This window comes from Coregonus clupeaformis, chromosome 23, assembly GCF_020615455.1.
Source record: "Coregonus clupeaformis isolate EN_2021a chromosome 23, ASM2061545v1, whole genome shotgun sequence".
NCBI lineage: Eukaryota > Metazoa > Chordata > Actinopteri > Salmoniformes > Salmonidae > Coregonus > Coregonus clupeaformis.
The window spans coordinates 22056482-22076919 of NC_059214.1; the positions used below are offsets into that span (position 1 = coordinate 22056482).

Sequence of the window (20438 nt, forward strand, 5' to 3'; positions counted from 1 at the left end):
ATCGAGAGGGCGAATGGAGGTAGCGAAAGGTGACGATGCAGCACCAGACGCAGCTGCAGCAGCGGCAGCTGCTGTGACACCAACGTGCGGGTAATAGTGCAGAGGCATGTGGGAATGGAAAGGGTATGGTAGACTTCCGGTGGCTGCCGCGTGCGTCATCATGTAGGTGTAAAAGCTTGGATCTGCTGGATGGGGCCAAGACATCGCCAAACGTTGCCTCTTATCCTTCATCCGCCTGTTCTGGAACCATACCTACAGACAGAGAATTATCATTCATGTTTAATAGGACCCTATTCTATCCAACCCGCCTGGTAACATAGTATTTACGCATTACAAAATACCGGGTCGACTCCCCATGCATTCTCCCAGTGTTCAGAATATTCGCGTGTAGTATAACAAAGAGACTGTGTAAACATAGCTAATGTGCGTTTGATAGAATTACGAGTTTTAAACGTATAGGCCAATGTACACTTTTTTGTGAATGGTTATTTTTAGGGACCTCTAAACAAATCAGCAAGTTGAAGAAATTAATTCCAAAGAAGTGCCTCTGACTGTGATTTTTCAGATTCATAGATTCATTTCAGACTATATTCGAGTAGGCCACCTGGTCACATTGTGAATTACCAAACAGATTAGTTTATACATTTATGTGTGTGTGTGTGTGTGTGTGTGTGTGTATGTGTGTATGTGTGTGTTTCGATACATTCATGTTGATCAGCGTGTGTATCTGAATATAGTGTACATCTGAGTATAATTGTAGCCTAGTCTATAGTCCTAACTATTTGTGATACATTATTATTTTAATGTATATATTACGCACAAATATATACATTAATATAAGCATATAAGAGAACATACCTTTATTGTAGTTTCAGGTAGATTCAATGATGCGGCCAGTTCACATCTTCTGGGTCTTGAGACATAATTTTCCCTGTAAAACTCTTTCTCCAGTCTTCCTATTTGTTCTCTGGTGAATGCAGTCCGGTATCTTCTAGTCTCGGCATTTGACATGTTCGAGCTCATTCCATTGCCGTTATGATTGGAAAGGGAGGATGAACTTGTGTTGGAGCCTCCAGAATTATTGTCAGAAAACCCTTTAGGAAAGAAATATGCAAAGATGATTTGATATTTTCATGTAGGTTATATAAGCAGTTGTATTATGTATGTTGGCTATTATACATTTATTGATGTAATATGTTATCACATGAGATGATGCCTATAAGATAAATGACAAATTAACAAGCAATTTTATTTGTAGCAATAGCGGTGAAATATTTGAAAATGAAAGATACAATTATTAGCTATTATTAGCTGTTGTATAAGCCTACATTATTATTGCTGTTGCTATTATTATTATTATTACGATTATCTGTTTATTCTAATCCCTTTTCGGTTTTAAGATATCATAGAATATACATTTCTCTGAAATGTTTTATTTCGTCAGTAAATCTTAATTCAGAGTGAACGTTACCTTTGTTGTTGTTGTTTTCCTTGTGTTGGCTCGGGGAGCGATGCGATGGGCATCCCACCTCCACGTCACTGTTCATATCTGAGTCTTGAGAAACTTCTGGGTATAAGTGAATTTTCTTTCTGCTTTCTGAGGATGAAATCTCCGCCGAGGAAGTATTCTCGCTGTTGTGGTGGGTACCGAACAGACTGTCGATTTCGAACTTGCCTTTGGTTGGAATATCCCCGAGACTTCCATGAAGCGAGGCGGAAGTTATTCTCGGGCTTAGTCGGCCACTGTGCTGAGAATTTTCGAGGGCCTCCAACACTGAATTTCCAGCGGAGTCTGACAGGTTCGAGAGCCTTTTCCCAGACACGGGACTGTGCAGACCTCTCTCCATCAGAATCATCTCTTTTCTTATCCTCTCCATCATTAAGCCTTGTAGAAAGAAACACAATTTCCAGGGTTGGTGCTCCGATGAGTTGTGGCGGAGCTAATCCGCATTCAGCTCAGCAACTGTCTCTAAATAATATAACACCTTTTTATGAGCGAGACGCAAAAAAAAATTGAGGAATGCCAATGCGAGCAACGAATGACTGTTCAAAATGACCCGTGCATCCTTTCTAGCCCAAAATGTAATTCATCAAAAAGTGGTTGCTGCTCGTCGTTAAGGTGCGCGTGACGCTGCTCGAATGATCATTTATTGTAACAGGTTTATAAGCAAATAAATACGAGAGGGCTGTCAGTTGATGATGGAGGCGGCCTGCGGTCAGACGAATATATATCCAAGTGGAGAGGAAGAGGAGAAGTGAGGAGTGGAGCGCGTGTCCCTGGGTTGATCTGCGTCTGCTTAAGATTGCTCTTGGGTTTGGCCTCTGGGGTGAAATTGACAGTCTGATTAATAAAATGAGCGCGGCAACATTTCCCTCTTCATTTAGGAATATCATTATGCTTTGATTCTCTATTGTTTCTCCCTTCTGTTCTCTTTGTCCCTCAGTCTGTTTGTCTTTCTCTTTTATTCTCACTTTCTCCATCGATAATTTTACTGAGGCATTCTCGAATGATTCATTATTACTGAAAGTTATTTTGTGAAATCCATTTAACAGCATTTAAATGCGAGATAATATAGTGATAAGTGTGATTCGAAATTTCACTTTTATTATCATGTGAATTTGTCCTAAGCATTTTTGTCATGTTTGTTTTACACTCTTCACTGTAATAAAAACACATTTTGAGATCATCATTACACTATATTTTAAACAATGCCGATACAATAGGAAGTTATAACATGTGCCATATGCTAGTGATGTTAGCATTTTCTTTAAAGGGGCAATCTGCAGTTGCTACATCCATTTTTGGACTTAGAAATAAATTATATTGATTCTTGAAGACTATAACTAAATGCCTCATGAGCTTAGTTCAACTGTCGTACCCCATCAGAACACAAAATATGCTTGTTTTACTCCAATGTTTGTAAACAAATTACATTTAAACAAACACTGTATAGCCTAAAAAACATGGTTAAAACTACAATTTTTATATCATGGATGGTAAGTCCTTGCACCCATAGCTCTGTCTGAATTTGAGAGTGGTTACATTTCTCCAGCCCCATCCTTCTGCTTTTTACCCAAACCGTGGCAGGGAGTCGCTTTGTTATTGTTTCAACTGCGAATTTACCTTTTAAGGCAGCCTATATTATCTCCATTACTTCAGTAGGCCTACCGAGTTAGACTTAGAAGGATAAGAAATTATGCCTGACGAATACTTATTTTTTTCTTAGTAATTTTTTATTTTCAAGCGTGGAATAATGATGTGTAATTGTGCTCATTTAAAACCCTCCTGGTGAAATATTACCTATTTTACCGCAGGTTTGGAGTTGTATTATAATCAGGATTATTTTATATTATTCTATATTTTAGAACTATCCTATAGTCAAAGGTATATGTTGGACAGGCTCCAATTACATTGTTTTTGCTGTTATCAAAGATTGTGGTATTAGCCTAATATTGTGATGATTAGTCTCCCGATGTGCTGCCTGTAGATCTCTTAGTAAGCTATAGTCTATTATTTGAGAAACTCGATGTAATATTGAGAATACATCGAGGTGATGCTCTGTCTATCTCCTGAACAGTCTCAGATTTAGAGGCAGAATGGCTCTTATAGCTAAGGTTATCGGGAATGGATCTTGTATTCGGTAAGGTAATGTACCAGAGGGGCCTGGAAACATCGTCTACGTGTCATTTGGCGCCCCCCAGAGTTTCCCTGGATTGTTACAACGCTTGAGTCGGATGTCCTTCCCGTGATGAACAAGGCTATGTACTGTCTGTTATCCATCTCTCATCATCGCTAAAATCATCTGGGCTAGCCTATTGGAGTCAATATGACGGGTTAAAAGACCTCTAGTCGCTCTGTACTGTGACATTTTGAAAATTATGTCTTATGGGCTTCCTAAATATTTGTAGAAGTGGAATGGGAATTACTGCATTCCTTAAAAAACACAAACATTGTGGATGTTTTGAGAAAAATAACGCGGATTAGCTCAACCGTTGGAATTAGAATTCTGTTTTGTGGGCTAAACAATGAACAATGGCCGAATTCAATGATCCATGAATAGACTATTATGTCACCTGATATAGGCTAGCTGTCATTTGTTAGTAAAAGCCGTATAGAATCTTGTAACAATACTCAAATATAACAATTCTTTGTTATAGCCTACAATGAAACAAATAGTATAATTATTGGTTGAATCGTATTATGATGTGCTTATACAATCTGTAGTGTTTGAATTTGTCAGACCAGAGCCATATTTATATCTAAATATATACTCTGTGTCAGATTTATTGTAGGCCCAGATGCATTAGCCACCATGATACTCAGGTGCTATCATTGGAATAATGAAGTATTATCGATTTTATTTTAGACCAATTTAATGAATTTAAATTAAGGACTTCTATTCCCAAAGCTCTTCATCAAGTATAATTGTTGCACTTGTGACTCATTGACGATGTACTTGAAGTTGGTGTGCTAAAGGTGTACAAATTCTGCTGTCTCACTTCTCTCAAGTTTTACAGTGAGACACCTGTTTGAGTAGAAGTCGAAGACAAAACAACAGGTTGTAGAGCACAATTCGAAGTCGTTAGAAAGTCGTTTAAGGCCAGGTGTGTCTGCACGCTAGAACTGGCTTTTGACTGGGGTGGATATTCAGTCTAGTCTCCACAATTTATGAATCCCTTTTCAATGTAAACTGATAGAGCCATCTAGTGATAACTTTATACCATTGCAGGCTGCCACCCTTAAGAGAGGTGTCTGTGTGGTCGAAGGTTTAGCCGTCTCATATTCATTAGCTTCAACAGAATGCAACCACTGTGCCCCAAACTAGAGACTCACAGCCAAAGTTCACATTCGACACTGACTGAGTCGACCGGTTAGGACTTCAACTCGTTTTGAATATTCATAGACACGTATATTCTGTTTGTGCCACTGTTGTTGCCTTCAGAAGCACAGGATATATGAAGGAACTATAACCTTCTTCCCTTTTGAAGTGCAGCTTCGATGTGTGTTGCATGATTCCTGTTTCAGACCTTTCCTTATACTCTTAGAAAAAAAGGTTCCATATAGAATCAAAAAGGGTTCTATCACTTGCTTCAGATATGGAACCCTTAAAAGTTATATATAGGACCCTTGTATAGGGTTCTTTGATCAGTGGCCGATCTTCACTGAACCAATATTGGTTCCATATAGAGCCCTGTATGGTGCAATTAATTAATTATGGCTTCTAATAAACAGTAATATTTCTAGCTAAGAATAACCTACAATATATTAAACAATTAAATAATGGACAAAATAATACCAGCATAGTTTAGAGATGTTATTGTAATTATATAGATGCGGTAAAGCGATCAATGGAATGCAGACGGTGGGATAGAAAAGCGACGGCGGATTGGTGCACATTCAAGAAATCTGGGCCTCGTTTCACAGAGCCTTTGTAGCGTTAAGACCATCGTTAGAACCATCTTACGATGTATCTTTAGTAACCGATCTGTTTCTCCGAGCCTTCGTTAGTAACGTTGCTCTTAAAAACCTTCGCACATCTACGAGCGAACCTGACCACTCGTAGAGCTGGCAAAGTGCATCATTATATGTTTTTTGCCCTTCCGCGTAACTTTATTCACACATAATCAACGCTAAACATAGAATCAATATGTTTAGGCTAGGTAGGCTATCTGTCTGACTGTGACCGCGAATAACTTCAGAACAAAGTTGACTACAAATACAAAGTTGCCAAAGTATTTGCAATTGTTACAAACAAGTGAAAGATAAAACGATGCTTCAAATGAAAAATTAGATGACTGCATTAAAATATAAATACATGGGCCTATAGGCCTATATTTAAATCATATTGAAATCATATTGCCTTGTATTTTTCCACGAGGGTACTGTGTGTAATAGCTTGAATGATGTGTGACAAGATGTGTGCAATGACGTCCCCAATCTGTGATTTAGCCTAGTGTATTATTATTGGGTAAGCATAATAAGCCGGCTCCATATATTAGGTTGTAATATCTCGCTAGGAGCTGATCCGTTGTCGGTGTTGTGGAATAATTATAATGTTAAGGTAAGATTTGAGTGGAGAAGGCTGGGCCCAGTTTCCTTATAGTGACAGAATTTAGGCTTACGAGTGTTTTAACCAGTAGCGGTGCGTGGGTAAAATCACTGGGGAAGCCCCCCCAAAAAACATATTACAACCTATGTGTTGTGATAATTGCGTTATTTGCTTTATAACCTGTTAATTCATATGCCTTGCAACAGTGATATATAGGCCTAAAGGCCGAGACAATAAGAATAATAAATTCAACCACACCTTTGTTTTATCACAAAACTGGATAGCAACCTCTGTCCAGTGATGTCCACAAAGCATATTGCATGTACAGTAACAGACAGTTACATGACCTACAGCATGGTCAAGCATTTTTTCAGACATTTTCAGACCACTAAACAACTATTGATTTAGAACCACAGAGAGTTACCGCAAGTCACAAAGAAAACAGGAGCTGCCTCCACTATTCCAGCACCATTTCAACTTCAACATTTCAACATCATCAAAATACCCCTGCTTAGTCTAATACAGTGACAACTAAAAGATACCCAAAACAATTTAGTCAAATCAACGTAAGCTAAATATGATGTGGCTGTCCATGGTTCTGATTTCTGTGTGCATGTGTGTGTGTGTGTGTTCATGCAAGTAGAAAAACATGTTGACTAACCCTACTTGCAGAGAAACGCCAATGCCATCCTCCTCTCTTTCATGTTGACGAAACGGTCTATCACTCTGTCATACAGTACACGCTTTTATTTTTTGTTGTCCTAGGCTACCTGGCTAAAATGCTTGCTCGCTAGCCTAACTTCCATTCATGGGCAATGTTAGCTAGTTAACATTAGTCTTCTACATCTAGCTACATATTGAACTTCCATCCTCTCAGGCCACCGGCACAACAATGTATGAATTAATGGTTGGATCAGAATCACCATTATAATCATTGACCAGTTTGGAGAATTAAGTAAAATCACAAGTCCAAATCCCTACCTCCATCCATGGCAAATTTAGGAAAGGGCCAATTTAAGCTAGCTGGCTAGCTTGCCACCGGAGGACAACAACACAACGAGATGGAACAATTCAAGTTTTCTGTTAATGACATATGCTCTCAATGGGATTTGTTAAGAGTGACGCCAAATCCAAGTTGGCTTCCCTTGACACTTTTTTTTGGGGCGCCAGGACCGTTCACAGTTGAGCTCGCTCAGTTTAGCTCAGTGCTGATTGTCTAATTTGTTATACTTTTTTGTCAAGGGAGGCCAGATGCTCAATGGCTTCCCTTGCCTTCAATGCTACTAACGGCAACAATGTCATACTCGTTTGGACCAGACAGCATCAGATAGATGGCCTACACATACAGAGACAGAGGGGCGCTGTTTTGCTCGCTCGGATGCTTTCTCCTGTGAGATACATTCAGCCTCTTGCGAATTGAAGGAACATTATGAAACACAGAGAGACGAAAGATATATATGTTTTTTTTATTGGTCAATTTTTGGGGGAAGCCTGGCTTCCCTTGGCATCCATGAATACACGCCTACAGAAATCGGTGGTGGTAGTCAGTCGTTTTTAACACTAATGCAGTTAATTAGCGATGATGACATCAAATCAAATCAATTGTAATTTACCACATGCACCGAATACAATAGGTGTAGACTTTACTGTGGAATGCTTACTTATGAGCCCTTTCCCAACAATGCAGAGTTAAAGACTAAGAAAATGTACACAAAAAAATAACAATAACGAGGCTATGTACAAGGAGTACCGATACAGAGTCAATGTGCAGGGGTATGAGGTAGTTGAGGTGATTGAGATAATATGTACATGTAGGTAGGGGCAAAAGTGACTAGGCAATCAGGATAGATAATAAACAGAGTAGCAGCAGTGTGTTTGAAGAGTGTGAAAGTGTGTGTGTGAGTGTGTGTGTGTGTGTTTGTGTGTCTGTTGGAGTGTCAGTGTAGTATGTGTGAGTGTGCAGGTAGAGTCCAGTGAGTCTGCATAGAACCAGTGCAAACCAGTGCAGAGTCTGTGCAAAATAAATAAGGGGGTCAATGCAAATAGTCTGGGTAGCCATTTGATGAACTGTTCAGCAGTCTTATGGCTTGGTGGTAGAAGCTGTTCAGGAGCCTTTTGGTCCCAGACTTGGTGCTCCGGCACCGCTTGCCGTGCGGTAGCAGAAAGAACAGTCTATGACTTGGGTGGCTGGAGTCATTGACAATTTTTAGGGCCTTCCTCTGACACCGCCTGGTATCGAGGTCCTGGATGGCAGGGAACTTGGCCCCAGTGATGTACTGGGCCGTACACACTACCCTCTGTAGTGCCTTGCGGTTGGATACCAATTAGTTGCCATATCAAGCGGTGATGCAGCCAGTCAAGATGCTCTCAATGGTGCAGCTGTATAACGTATTGAGGATCTGAGGGCCCATGCCAAATCTTTTCAGCCTCCTGAGGGGAAAGAGGTGTTGTCATGCCCTCTTCATGACTGTGTGATGTGGACACAGGGAACTTGATGCTCTCAACCCGCTCCACTACAGCCCAGTTGATGTGAATGGAGGCGTGCTTGGCCCTCCGTTTCCTGTAATCCACAATCAGCTCCTTTGTCTTGCTAACGTTGAGGAAGAGGTTGTTGTCCTGATACTACACTGCCAGGTCTCTGACCTCCTCCCTGTAGGCTGTCTAATCGTGTTGAGGGTCAGCGTGGCGGATGTGTTATTGCCTGCCCTCACCACCTGGGGGTGGCCCGTAAGGAAGTCCAGGATCCAGCTGCAGAGGGAGCTATTTAATCCCAGGGTCCTTAGCTTGGTGATGAGTTTGGAAGGCACTATGGTGTTGAACGCTGAGCTGTAGTCAATGAATAGCATTCTCATGTAAGTGTTCCTTTTGTTCAGGTGGGAAAAGGTAGTGTGGAGTGCAATAGAGATAGCGTCATCTGTGGATCTGTTGGGGCAGTATATGAATTGGAGTGGGTCCAGGGTGTCTAGGATGATGGTGTTGATGTGAGCCATGACCAGCCTTTCAAAGCATTTCATGGCTACGGGGCAATAGTAATTTAGAGAGGTTACCTTGGCTTTCTTGGGCACAGGGACTATGGTGGTCTGCTTGAAACATGTAGGTATTACAGACTGGGTCAGGGAGAGGTTGAAAATATCAGTGAAGACACTTGCCAGCTGGTCAGTGCATAATCTGAGTACGTGTTCTGGTAATTCGTCTGGCCTTGTGGCCTTGTGAATGTTAACCTTTTTAAAAATCTTACTTGCATCGGCTACGGAGAGCGTGATCACACAGACGTCTGGAACAGCTGGTTCTCTCATGCATGGGTCAGTGTTGCTTGCCTCGAAGCGAGCATAGAAGGCATTTAGCTTGCGTCACTGGGCAGCTAGCGGCTGGGTTTCCCTTTCTAAAAGACATGAACGTGTATTGGGACTGACAACCATACAAGCATTATACTCCGATTTTTACTTCAACATAGTGTGAAATACACATATAAATAATAGCCTATCTGTAGGCTAATTTTGCTGGGGGCAAGTGTCCCTGTGCCCCCTATGGGCATGACACCTCTGTTGCCCCCAGCAAGTGACCCCAATAATCATGAGTTAATCTGCTAAAATTAAGGCAAAATGCTACGCAGATATTGTATATTTATTATTATGTAGAAGAACAATTTAAATGCAGTTGTTGTCAGCAGCAGCCGAAAGAGAGATAATCTACCTCTGGTAGTTGGGTTACTGCCAGACAGCAAAACATAGATAGTATTTCAAAAGTAATGTAGGCTAATGATTAACTAGGCTATTGAATCACCAAGACTTATTATAAATAATTTATTATAAATAATTTAGATAGCTCCATACCTTCTTTCAGTCAGCCCACTGCCCACCATGTGCATTCAACAGAGGTCAGCAACAGTATTCTAATGCCTTCATGAAACATAGTCCCCTCATCTGACTCAACACTGAAATACTGAAATAAAGTAACAATTAGCTAATTGCCAATGTCAGGCTGTAGTCTATAGCTCTATTTGGCATATTCAATAACAAACATGTACATGTATTTGTAATAGTTAGTTAGCTAGCTATCTTCTAAAGTGGCTAATTAAAGTAGCATATCCCATAAACTTTTTCCTGTCTAGCATTAGCGGATTCTGAAATAACCTTATCTATCTAACCTTTAGTTCATCATATGATTATGGCTTACTATGTTTCAATTAAATAATCAACTTTGCCTAACTTAATACATTGAAAAATAACGTGTTTATTGGTAGGGTATTTGCAACCACCTTGCTCTTGTGTCTTCATGCTGGAATGGCAGTTGATGCCTATATAGAACTCCTTCTTTATCTAAGAGTGTATACTTTTATTAAACGCATTATATCCTCTTGCGTCTAGGTAGCATTTAGTTTGCAACAGCAGAGGTTTGTATGAACCTTGCTGTTTGCCACTTTGACCTCGGCAACATTGTTGCAAAATATGATTTCGATCTCCCCCTGCAGGTGTCGGGCCGAGACAGCTAGCCTTTTTTCTGACCAGGCGAAATCATGCAACAGCATCATCAATATGGATATACCTGTCAATGCAAAAAAGCCAAAACAAGTGAAAAGGCAGCTAGTTAGCTGTCCTTTCGGAGTTTGACATGACTGTGTTAGCTTTTGTTAGCTGTTGTTGGCTAAAATCCACATTACACTCTGGGGTAGGGATAGAACCCTCAAGCTTCTTTGCCTTCAGGTTAATATATATAACCTTTTTTAGTAAAGGGTTCTTTAATCTCGTCAAAATAACCATACGATTCTATATAAAAACCCAAATAACCGTTTTTCTAAGAGTGTACTTTATTTGAAAAATGCTACTTTGTGTGTCCACAGGCATTACCTGGGGGGGGAATGTCTACCATTAGGCTTACATTGTTACGTCCAGACAGCAAGTTCAAGAGTGATGTTCAAGTGCAATAGTGTTTCCATGTTGTGCTATTTTGTCTATAGGCTTTTGAATCAGTTGTGTGTCTTTACTGATATTGACTATAAATATTTGGTGTAACCTTGAGCAGACTTAGGCCTAGGCTACTGGTTTCTACTGAAATTCAATTCTAAGACTTAATTTAAATTATTTGCTGATTATTCATTATGTAGTGACATGGATGTCAAGGTTTGTATAAGGATTCAATAATTATTTGAAACGACATGATTTTAGGACTAAAATATTTGAATATAGGCCTATTTATAGAAGAGTGGTAGAGTCATATTCTTGTTAGACTCCTATTTCAATCAAATGTTGGCACCATGGTTTGTGGAGTAGGTAAAAACGAAAAAAAAACGATATCCAATAGCCACTTTAAACATATATTATTAGTGGTATAAATGTGTAGGCCTATATGTGATAATTGTAGGCTAACGTTTGTCCCAACAATCATTCATTATTTTTTAACACGAAGTTAAAAAGGTGTTAAGGCCTATATTGCTAAATTATGGAATTATGTTGAATATACCATAGTGACGTTTCTCATTATAATTACATGCAAATAGGTTGATATAAACATTTCTAGAATAACTGAGGAAGTCGATACAAAGCCTGCAACAGTTTTCAAATGTAGATGCCTCCCTGCACGTTTAACAAGTGGGCATATTTATACAGACATACATTGTCAGACAATAACGTATATTTTTTTATGTTCTGGTTTTGTTCTTTTGTTCAATTTAGGCTTTATTTCATCCGTGAAAATGATTGAATTGGTTCACCCGTGGGGAAACATCTAGCCGAAGTCAGGAGTTGGCAACGATAACATTATAAGTGGAATTGTAGGCCTATATATTCAGTTAAATAAAAGCTGACATTGATACAAAAAAAAATAGGCTATTGTAACATTTGTTAACAATACAAAACCATTGTTACGAAGACACTTTTTGACGCTATAAGCATAGCCTATTTGATATTCAAATGTCTTGCCGTTTTTTTGTTTCATCGATCGTTTTGGAATCCTAGGCTGTTATATATTTTACATTCTCCTATATTTTACAAACATTCTTGCCAAAAACAAAACCACAATAGTCTAGCGCTCAGATGATCCATTAGCCATATATATTTGCATGTCACGTGAAAGCAACCGACCAACCACATTTAGTTGTCACAGTTCTGTAATCAGTCAGGCAAAAAAAAACGAAAGGGTTATTTGTCTTCATCCTTGGTTTGCATTCATGCACTGCAAAGCAATACGTTCTGGATCTGAGGGGACTATGTGAGGTTTTCATGGAGAGAAGTTGCGTTGGCAGTTCGTCAAACTGAAATGGAGGGCTTGGGAGATAATTTCCCTTCTGTCCATCGCAGAAGTTTTTATTCCTCTGCTCCCGGGACTCACCCAAGCCGGTCTGTACCAGGAGTAACGGTATACACCATTTCGGACAAACCAAACTCTCTTGGCTTAGAATCTCTTAAACCATATTCACCTCTTTCTACAGTAGCCACAAATGGATCACTCACCTTTGGCTGTCATTTGGGGAGCAGTTGTTATGGTTGCACCATCCCTGACAGCCGTCTATTCCAACAGGGTGTGATGAAACCAACTTCTCAGGCGTCTCTATCTGGACACTCCACAGATAAACCAATGCATTTCTCAGGGTTTTCAAGTTCCAACATACACTGCAGTGAAATGAAGTCCAGACTGAAAGACTTTGGTAATGTTTACCAAGGCTACACGGGTCCTTACCCAAGAATCCCTGGATACATTGATGTACCTGTTGTAACAAGGGCTGGTCCTGGAGATCCGAGGCATGAGGACTATCAGCAATTGAACTGGGCTAATAGTTGGAGCAATCCGCTGTATTATGCCAGAGAACAGACCCAGGGCTCGCAATTCTGGAAGTCATCCCTCACAGGTAGGTTATATCTTCTGTAACCTTTTCTATTAACTATTATTTCACCCACTTGATGCTTAGTCTGTTTTTAATTGACTTGTTCAGTTTAGCCCACCCGATGATTCCAGAAGAATAATAAACACAGTCTATGCATTAGCCTGAGAAAAAAAACTGCTAAACAAATATTGTGACTTTTGATGTAACTATGTTTTTTTGTGTGTCAGAAAACGTCCTACACATAAAGACCACACTATTAACTGTAAATTACGTTTAGTGGTAATATCATGGCAAAATTGTTTTCCTCTTCTCGAAACATGAACTTTCTTCTTGTGCCATACGTGTGTAGAGGAAGCAGTAATGAACCAGCCAGATGTCAGCACTTTACACCGACGTGGGAGGAAGAAACGGGTGCCCTACACGAAACTACAGCTCAAGGACCTTGAACGAGAGTACACCATTGGCAAGTTTATTACCAAGGAGAAAAGACAACGGATAGCTTCTTCCACCAACTTGTCTGAGAGACAAGTAACAATATGGTTTCAAAATCGTCGTGTCAAAGACAAGAAGCTTATATCAAAAGATAGAGACCTTGAAACTTCCTCTTGATTTTTTCATTTCACCGTTTATGAAATGCTGAATTGTCTCAGGTATTAGTCTCACAATATTTTGGTAAATATTTATATTCGTGTGTTAAAATGTGTGCTAACTGACAGATTGAGCTGCTGTCTATTGTGTAGGCCTATATTAAATCATATATTCTGATGCTGAAATTGTATTTGTGCAATTTAAAAAATATATTTTTCCTGCTCTTTATTTAAACTTTGTTGTTGAATTTATAGGCCTTGGTTGGGTTATGTAGGTCAAATTCCAAGTGTATATGCATATCACATCACATATGCATATCACTTAGATTTATTTTGAAGATTGGTCTACATTTGTGGTCGGTTTCCCCAGACAAAGATTAAGCCTAGGCCTGGACTAAAAAGCATTCTCAATGGTGAATCTCCCTTATGGACACATTTGTTTCAATGTCAACGCCTATTCGAAAACGTGGCCACACATTTAGGCCTACAATTACGCAAATTTGTGTTGATAAGGTAACATATATGTTTGCCAAAGCAAATGGTGAATTAGGTATGATTGGGTCAATAAAATACAATTGTTCAGACAATCATTGTTTTTTTCTTCATATTTCTAAGACGTATCAAGTCCGTTCTTAAACATGAATTGTGCTTCTCATATATATGGTATTACAACATTCATATTTTTAGCAATGTGGCTGTGAGGGCATGCAGTCCTATAGGCCTATAGACTTATACCATATACGTGCAAGTAGGCCTACTTAAGGTTGTGCGATTAGGCCCCTATTTGAGAATAGAATCTCAAATATAAAGTGATGTTTTATTTGTAGACGAGAATGTTGTCTAACGGATATAAAGCAAACATTCAACTCAAAGGAGACATTTCCACGACGCAGAATTAGCAGATGTTTTACAATCAGGTCTTACTAATTACACATAGGCTACTACATAGGGTCTAAGAGAAAGTCATATCGGTATGTAGGCCATCGCGATGGACCCAATTCCATAATTCCACTATAACTGCGGGTGTTCGTCAATAAGGAAGGCCTATAGTTTTCGAGTAATTATAGGTAGGCTACTGTTCATGTTAAGGTCTATATCAATCTAATCTATCAATCAATAAAAACATTTTCCTGATCATTGTTGATGACCATTTTATATACGTTTTCATTCTGACCTATTATAAATACATTTAGAGACTATGATCTCACTCACATTAATGATAATATTGCAACGTTTCATGGACTTGTTTCGCCATCTACTGGTTTCAGCACGCAATTTCTCCACGATAGGGACTTTCTTTTAAAAAATAACAGAATTGAAATGCATTTTTATTGCGAATTAAATTATCAAAGTTGATTGAAAATCGTTCTATTCTGTATGCTGAAAAATCATAATCAGTTTGGGGACATTTTGTATGAAAATATAAAAACCTACCATTTGGTGTGAGCAGAACATTTACCCACCCACCCAACGACAAGAGTTCATATAAAACACACGTCTGAGCTTAAGTTTTAGTGCTGTTGGCTATTATCTTACGAGTGATCCACCCACATCAAAAGTTGTATGCATTATCTTTCAAGAAAGGCCATCAGAGGCGATTCTTTGTTTTAATAAGCGAACAATCGCCTCTGCCAAGAAACCACACCAAACATGCACTTGGACTTGTTTTTACTTAATCTGAGCTCTGTGGACATTGACCTTGAACTATACCAATATTAAACGCTTTTGGTAAAACGTTGGCTTTTGCAATATGCATAAAACATATTTTGGTCGTTAGTTTTCTATGTATGAGTGGCTCAAAAGAATGCCGTTTTAGGGTATTCTTAAATTTACTAGACTCGTAAAAGATGGGAGGCCAAGCTGTCGCCTTTCTTTCCGGAGACGGAGGGTTTACAATTATCATTTCTAGAGTCCGAGGATCCTGACTGACTAGATTTGCTGGGAAAACTAAAGGAGAAGTATTAGCCTAGGTAAGATGAATTATCTAGATATGTGTCAAGGGCCAGTATGAAAAAACTGTTGAGAGCATGCTATGCTAATATCGGTATCATAGGAATCAGGAAGCTAGTAATTTATCTTGTGAAATTGATAAAAATATATATATTTATGTAGGCTAGTCTAATCCAGCTGCTTATATATTTATAACCAGGGTTGCTAATTAAAAGTATCAAAAGGGGAAATGTCTTTACTGTAGCCTATTTGTCAAGAGATAATAGCCTACTATTTAAAAGTGTGAACAAAAAAATCCGTTCATGTAAATTTTCATTTATAAAACATGAATCATAGCCTATAGGCCCCAAAATGATTTGTATTTTTCAGATGGCACAAAGGTTAGGCTAAATAAGAGTATAGTAGGCTATATATGATTATTTCCAATATAGTTATTCGTTCGTTATCATACTGTGGTCTTCTCGGAAGCAATTCATTTAAAAGTAGGCCTATGCGAGGCTACCGTTTTGTTTGAACACTGCAGGCCTATTTTTCAGTGTTATTTTTCTATATACTAAATTGTTACTAAACTGTAGTGGGGATTCACAATTTCTCGAATCAGAAAACTATTTTTTGTTGTTTGAGGTATGTGTAGCGCTATATCCATGAATTGTGAATAGGGGAAGAATCGTTCGTTAGTAGGATTAGTATTATTGCTTTGAAATTGTATGCAAAATAATACTGCATAGCCTATAATATGGTGATGGTTATTGGGCTTGTAGCAACCATACCCGTCTGTCAATCGTCATTGACTTATGATCCGTATAGTATGCTTTAGGAATAGCCTTCACAGCAAACCACCCATAGGCCTATGTTAATCTTGGTTATTTTATCGAAATGTTTTTTTACACTGCTGCCTTATAATTTTAGCTAAATCTTAGTAACTTCACATAGACCAGCCTAACTAGCTATATTATCTCTTAACGTGAGCATGTTTTGCGTAAATTACATTGTCTTGCATTGAACATATAGCCTATTGTTTTTCAATAATAACAATGTAATTTAGCAAACTAGCAACAAAACCTTATAATAATATATTGGCATTGAAAATGGTCTCTTTGATTTTGATAGAGCCATCTAACCAACACCTTTCCATTTGACTATACGGTATATAATTTCTCTACGAGAATAAAATTCCCATTTGTATTTCTCACATAGGCTATGTATTTTTTATTTTACTCTTGCATAACATTACCTTATGGAATATCTAGCCTTGCAGTATTAAGGCCAAGGGTGGGACTGAACAACATGTTTTGCATATCACGTGACATTGTATGAGCAAATCAACAATTACCTTCCCTTTATTCATTAGGAGTCGCTAAAAAGGGTTGTAAGAAGCGTTTGAGAGAGCTCCATGGAAATGTGTGAGCGAAATCTTCTGAATTCTGGCTATGTTGGTTCTCTGTTGAATTTTCCTACCCCGGAGTCGTTATATTTTTCCAACCTGCGGGGCAATGGAGCTCATCTCTCCGGGCTGCATCAGATTTCCTACAACAGGCGAGAGGTGTGCTCGCTCCCGTGGACTTCCCCAAGTTCGTGCACATCTCCGCCTCAGAGCCGCGCCTTTAGTGGCTACTCTCCGCCGTTTCTATCCAATTCAGTGCATGTAAATACTAATCCCAACAACCACAACAAGGGACCACTTGACGAGTCCAATAAATACTACTTCCAGGATGTAAACCACAAGCCAGAAGAACCTGCTAGACACGCGCAGGCTTTTTCTGGTGAACATGGCGTTATCAGTTTCGGTAGCTCGAAATATGCATTTTCGAACTTGGACAGACTGTCACATAATTCCGATGCACAACACGAACTGAATCTCACCAACCAGGCAAGTGCTGCCGGCTTCAAGCAGTCGGCCAATTCAAATGCCACAGTTCAACCATCTTCAAGTAATGCATGTGCCAGAGCGTCTTTTTCTCATGGTAAGCAACATCTAACGTTTTCTGATCTGTATGTCGAGAGTATTTATTTCCGCTCCAAATCATAGTTCTTGTTTTGTTATATTTGATGTTTAAGCAATGATAATTGCAGACCATGCCTGCATGCTTCTGGATTCTCGAGCATATAATTTCGTTTTTTTACAAAGTGTAGGAGATCCACAAGTGTATCCACAAGTTGCTAAGGACTGTATTTTTTCTTTCTCCAGGTGCACCCTGGTGCTCTTCACAAGTGAAACCCAGAAAGAAGAGAAAACCATACACAAAGCCACAGCTTGCTGAACTTGAGAACGAATATATGATGAACGAGTTCATAAACAGGCAAAAAAGGAAGGAACTCTCTGAAAGACTGGACTTGAGTGATCAACAAGTCAAAATATGGTTTCAGAACCGCAGAATGAAAAAGAAGAGGCTGATGATGCGTGAGCATGCATTTTCCATGTACTGAGAGCCTTGGGTCTTGATAATGATCTCGTGTGGCTTCCGTTCAGACAAGCGCAGCCACTTCAAACCTCTGTCCTAAGCCGCTCATCTTGGCAATATAGTGATAGGACTATCATTTTATTTTATTTTTAAGAACGATTTATTGTACATTTTGGATGGTTATACAAACAACTGAGATTGTGAATTGTTGTTACTTTTGGCCTTGTATTATTAGTTAGTTGGTGATGAAGAAAGTATTATTTATTTTCAGAAAGTCACGTATTGAACTTGTGTTTTGATTGTTTGTTAAGCATGCGATTTAGGTAAATAGGATACATCTAGGCCTAATGATTTTAATCAATGACCCATACACTATTTCTGAGCGTATAATAAGGTATGACAATGTCAATGTATGATTGTTTTTAATATAGGTAGGCTATGCAAGCGTTACTTTTCTTTATTTCTGGGCTATCAACATGAATGTTATTTATAATTTAATCTTAATACATGTATAAGTTATGTAGGCTTATTGTATTGACGAAATACACAATGATGATATGGTTAGAAATGTAGATTGCTCATATCTGTGGTCAGTCCTACAACTAGGCCTTCAGAATTGCTCGTCCAAGCTCAAGTTCGTGTTTTGTCGGTGGAAGAATGAACCATGAAATGTGTTTTGTATTTCGTATTTTTTTATTGCTTGCATGTCTATTGCATGGCTATCTAATTCAACACAATACATTTGTTTTTGTCTTATTTTGTGTGTGTGTGTGTGTTTGAGTTTGCATAATGGTGCATAATGCATCCTCCATTTTCTGCTGCATTTAAAGGTTAGCGCTTGGGTGGCTATAGCATTCTCTATAGGCCTATAACTGCATTGGGGGTCCAGTTTATGAATAATTACAACAGTTTACTGAAACATATCAGTTTATCCTTATTTCGAAAAGTTTAATATTTTACATCAATTCATACAATTCCATGATGACTAGGTGTCTTGTGTACATGTACATGCATGTACATTTGTACATTTGTGTAGACAGTTGAGGCTACATGAATTGCTCAACATGCCACTATAACACTTGTGGTACTATTTCATCATATCTGTCCAGCACGTACACGTAGGCTATCATTTACTGCATAGTTAGGACTATGTGGATTCCACTTAGTATAACGCAGTTCCTACTGCTACGATTATATGTTTGTATTATATATTTGATCAAGCGGCACATCAACACAAATAGGCTAGGCTATTCCAAAAAAAAAATACAGGAATTTACTACTTACTGAATATGCTCGCTCTCACTCTTTAGCCTATGATCTTTACCGTTTTGTTTGCTTGTAAATATTCCATTTAATAGTCTACCTTACATGAATGCATTGATTGTTACATTTAGAAATAATTATGGGGTTTTCTAGGGAGTAGTTTGTAGGATATATTCAGTGGTGGAAAAAGTACCCATTTGTCATAAAGATACCTTAATAAAAATTACTCAAGTAAAAGAAAGAGTCACCCAGTAAAATACTACTTGAGTAAAAGTCTAAAAGTAGGCTGTTTGGTTTTAAATATAGCCTACTTAAGTATAAAAAGTAAATGTAATTGCTAAAATATACTTAAGTATCAAAAGTAAAAGTATAAATAATTTCAAATTCTTTATATTAAGGAAACCAGATGGAACGATTTGCTTGTTTTTCTCATTTATGGATAGCCAGGGGCACACTCCAAAACTCAGACATCATTTACAAATGAAGCATTTGTGTTTAGAGTCTGCCATATCAGATCCTGCTAAGCATTCAAAATGTAAGGAGTACTTTTGGGTGTCAGGGAAAATGTATGGAGTGAAACGTACATTATTTTCTTTAGGAATGTAGTGGAGTAAAAGTTGTCAAAAATATAAATAGTAAAGTAAAGATACCCACAAAAACTACTTAAGTAGTACTTTAAAGTATTTTTACTTAAGTATTTTACACCACTGGATATATTGTCATCTATGGTTGGCTATCAGGGAGGCAGGAGGCTATTGGCCTAATGGTTAGAAAAAAGCTAGCTAGCACACAAGCGCTTGAAATGCTTCAGAATGGCCAATAGCTAAACATGTGTTGTTAATGTTCCGTTATTTACCTCATGACTCTGAAATTATATTTGCTAGTTTACAATCCCATTGTCTTAAAGCGATCAAAGGGGAATGGTGTGGCTTTTTTGTCCAGCAAGGTATTTTTATGAGAACTCTGCCAGATCACGTCTGCTCATGCTCTCAAGATATGAGGGCGCCAAAACAAAGTTAAGGTCAAGTTAGTGTGTAATCTTCCATTGCAAAATACGCACACAAACTCATTTTTGCATGAAACAACAACAATCCAATTATTTTTATTTTTGTGTGCTTTAGAGACGTGGTATTTGCAAGAAGGAATCTATTTGATGACACATCCGCATGAGACGGGTGTGAAAACAAGGCCCAAATCGCCCATTTTGTCCACAAGGACTGTTTTGCAGGTTACTCATCGTTGCGTTGTCAACCAACCTGTGTTCATTGCCAAATGTATTTATTTTGCATTATGCTACTGTTGGTAGTATAGGACTAGATAATGTTATTTTGATATAGTTAGTACATGGGTAGCATGTGCAGCATTC

The 20438-nt window shown here is 38.5% G+C and overlaps 3 protein-coding genes across 3 annotated transcripts in view; 2 read left to right on the top strand and 1 right to left on the bottom strand.

Annotated features, from left to right (window-relative positions):
- The window catches only part of evx2 (even-skipped homeobox 2), a 4856-nt gene extending 2527 nt beyond the window's left edge, over positions 1-2329 (bottom strand). The window contains exons 1-3 of the mRNA XM_041844298.1: positions 1472-2329; positions 859-1094; positions 1-252 (exon numbers count right to left, since the gene is read on the bottom strand). The exon at positions 1-252 is cut by the window's left edge and continues 2527 nt beyond it. Coding sequence (XP_041700232.1) covers positions 1-252; positions 859-1094; positions 1472-1880 — 897 coding nt within the window. The 5' untranslated portion in view covers positions 1881-2329. The remainder of the gene's footprint in view (positions 253-858; positions 1095-1471) is intronic.
- A 9898-nt stretch (positions 2330-12227) lies between these two features.
- Positions 12228-14032, top strand: hoxd13a (homeobox D13a). Its single transcript, XM_041843520.1, has 2 exons — positions 12228-12894; positions 13220-14032. Exons 1-2 carry the CDS (start codon positions 12306-12308, stop codon positions 13477-13479), a joined length of 849 nt encoding a protein of 282 aa, XP_041699454.1. The 5' UTR covers positions 12228-12305; the 3' UTR covers positions 13480-14032.
- A 2740-nt stretch (positions 14033-16772) lies between these two features.
- Positions 16773-18483, top strand: hoxd12a (homeobox D12a). Its single transcript, XM_041843519.1, has 2 exons — positions 16773-17371; positions 17596-18483. Exons 1-2 carry the CDS (start codon positions 16801-16803, stop codon positions 17832-17834), a joined length of 810 nt encoding a protein of 269 aa, XP_041699453.1. The 5' UTR covers positions 16773-16800; the 3' UTR covers positions 17835-18483.
- The last annotated feature ends 1955 nt before the right edge of the window (positions 18484-20438 follow it).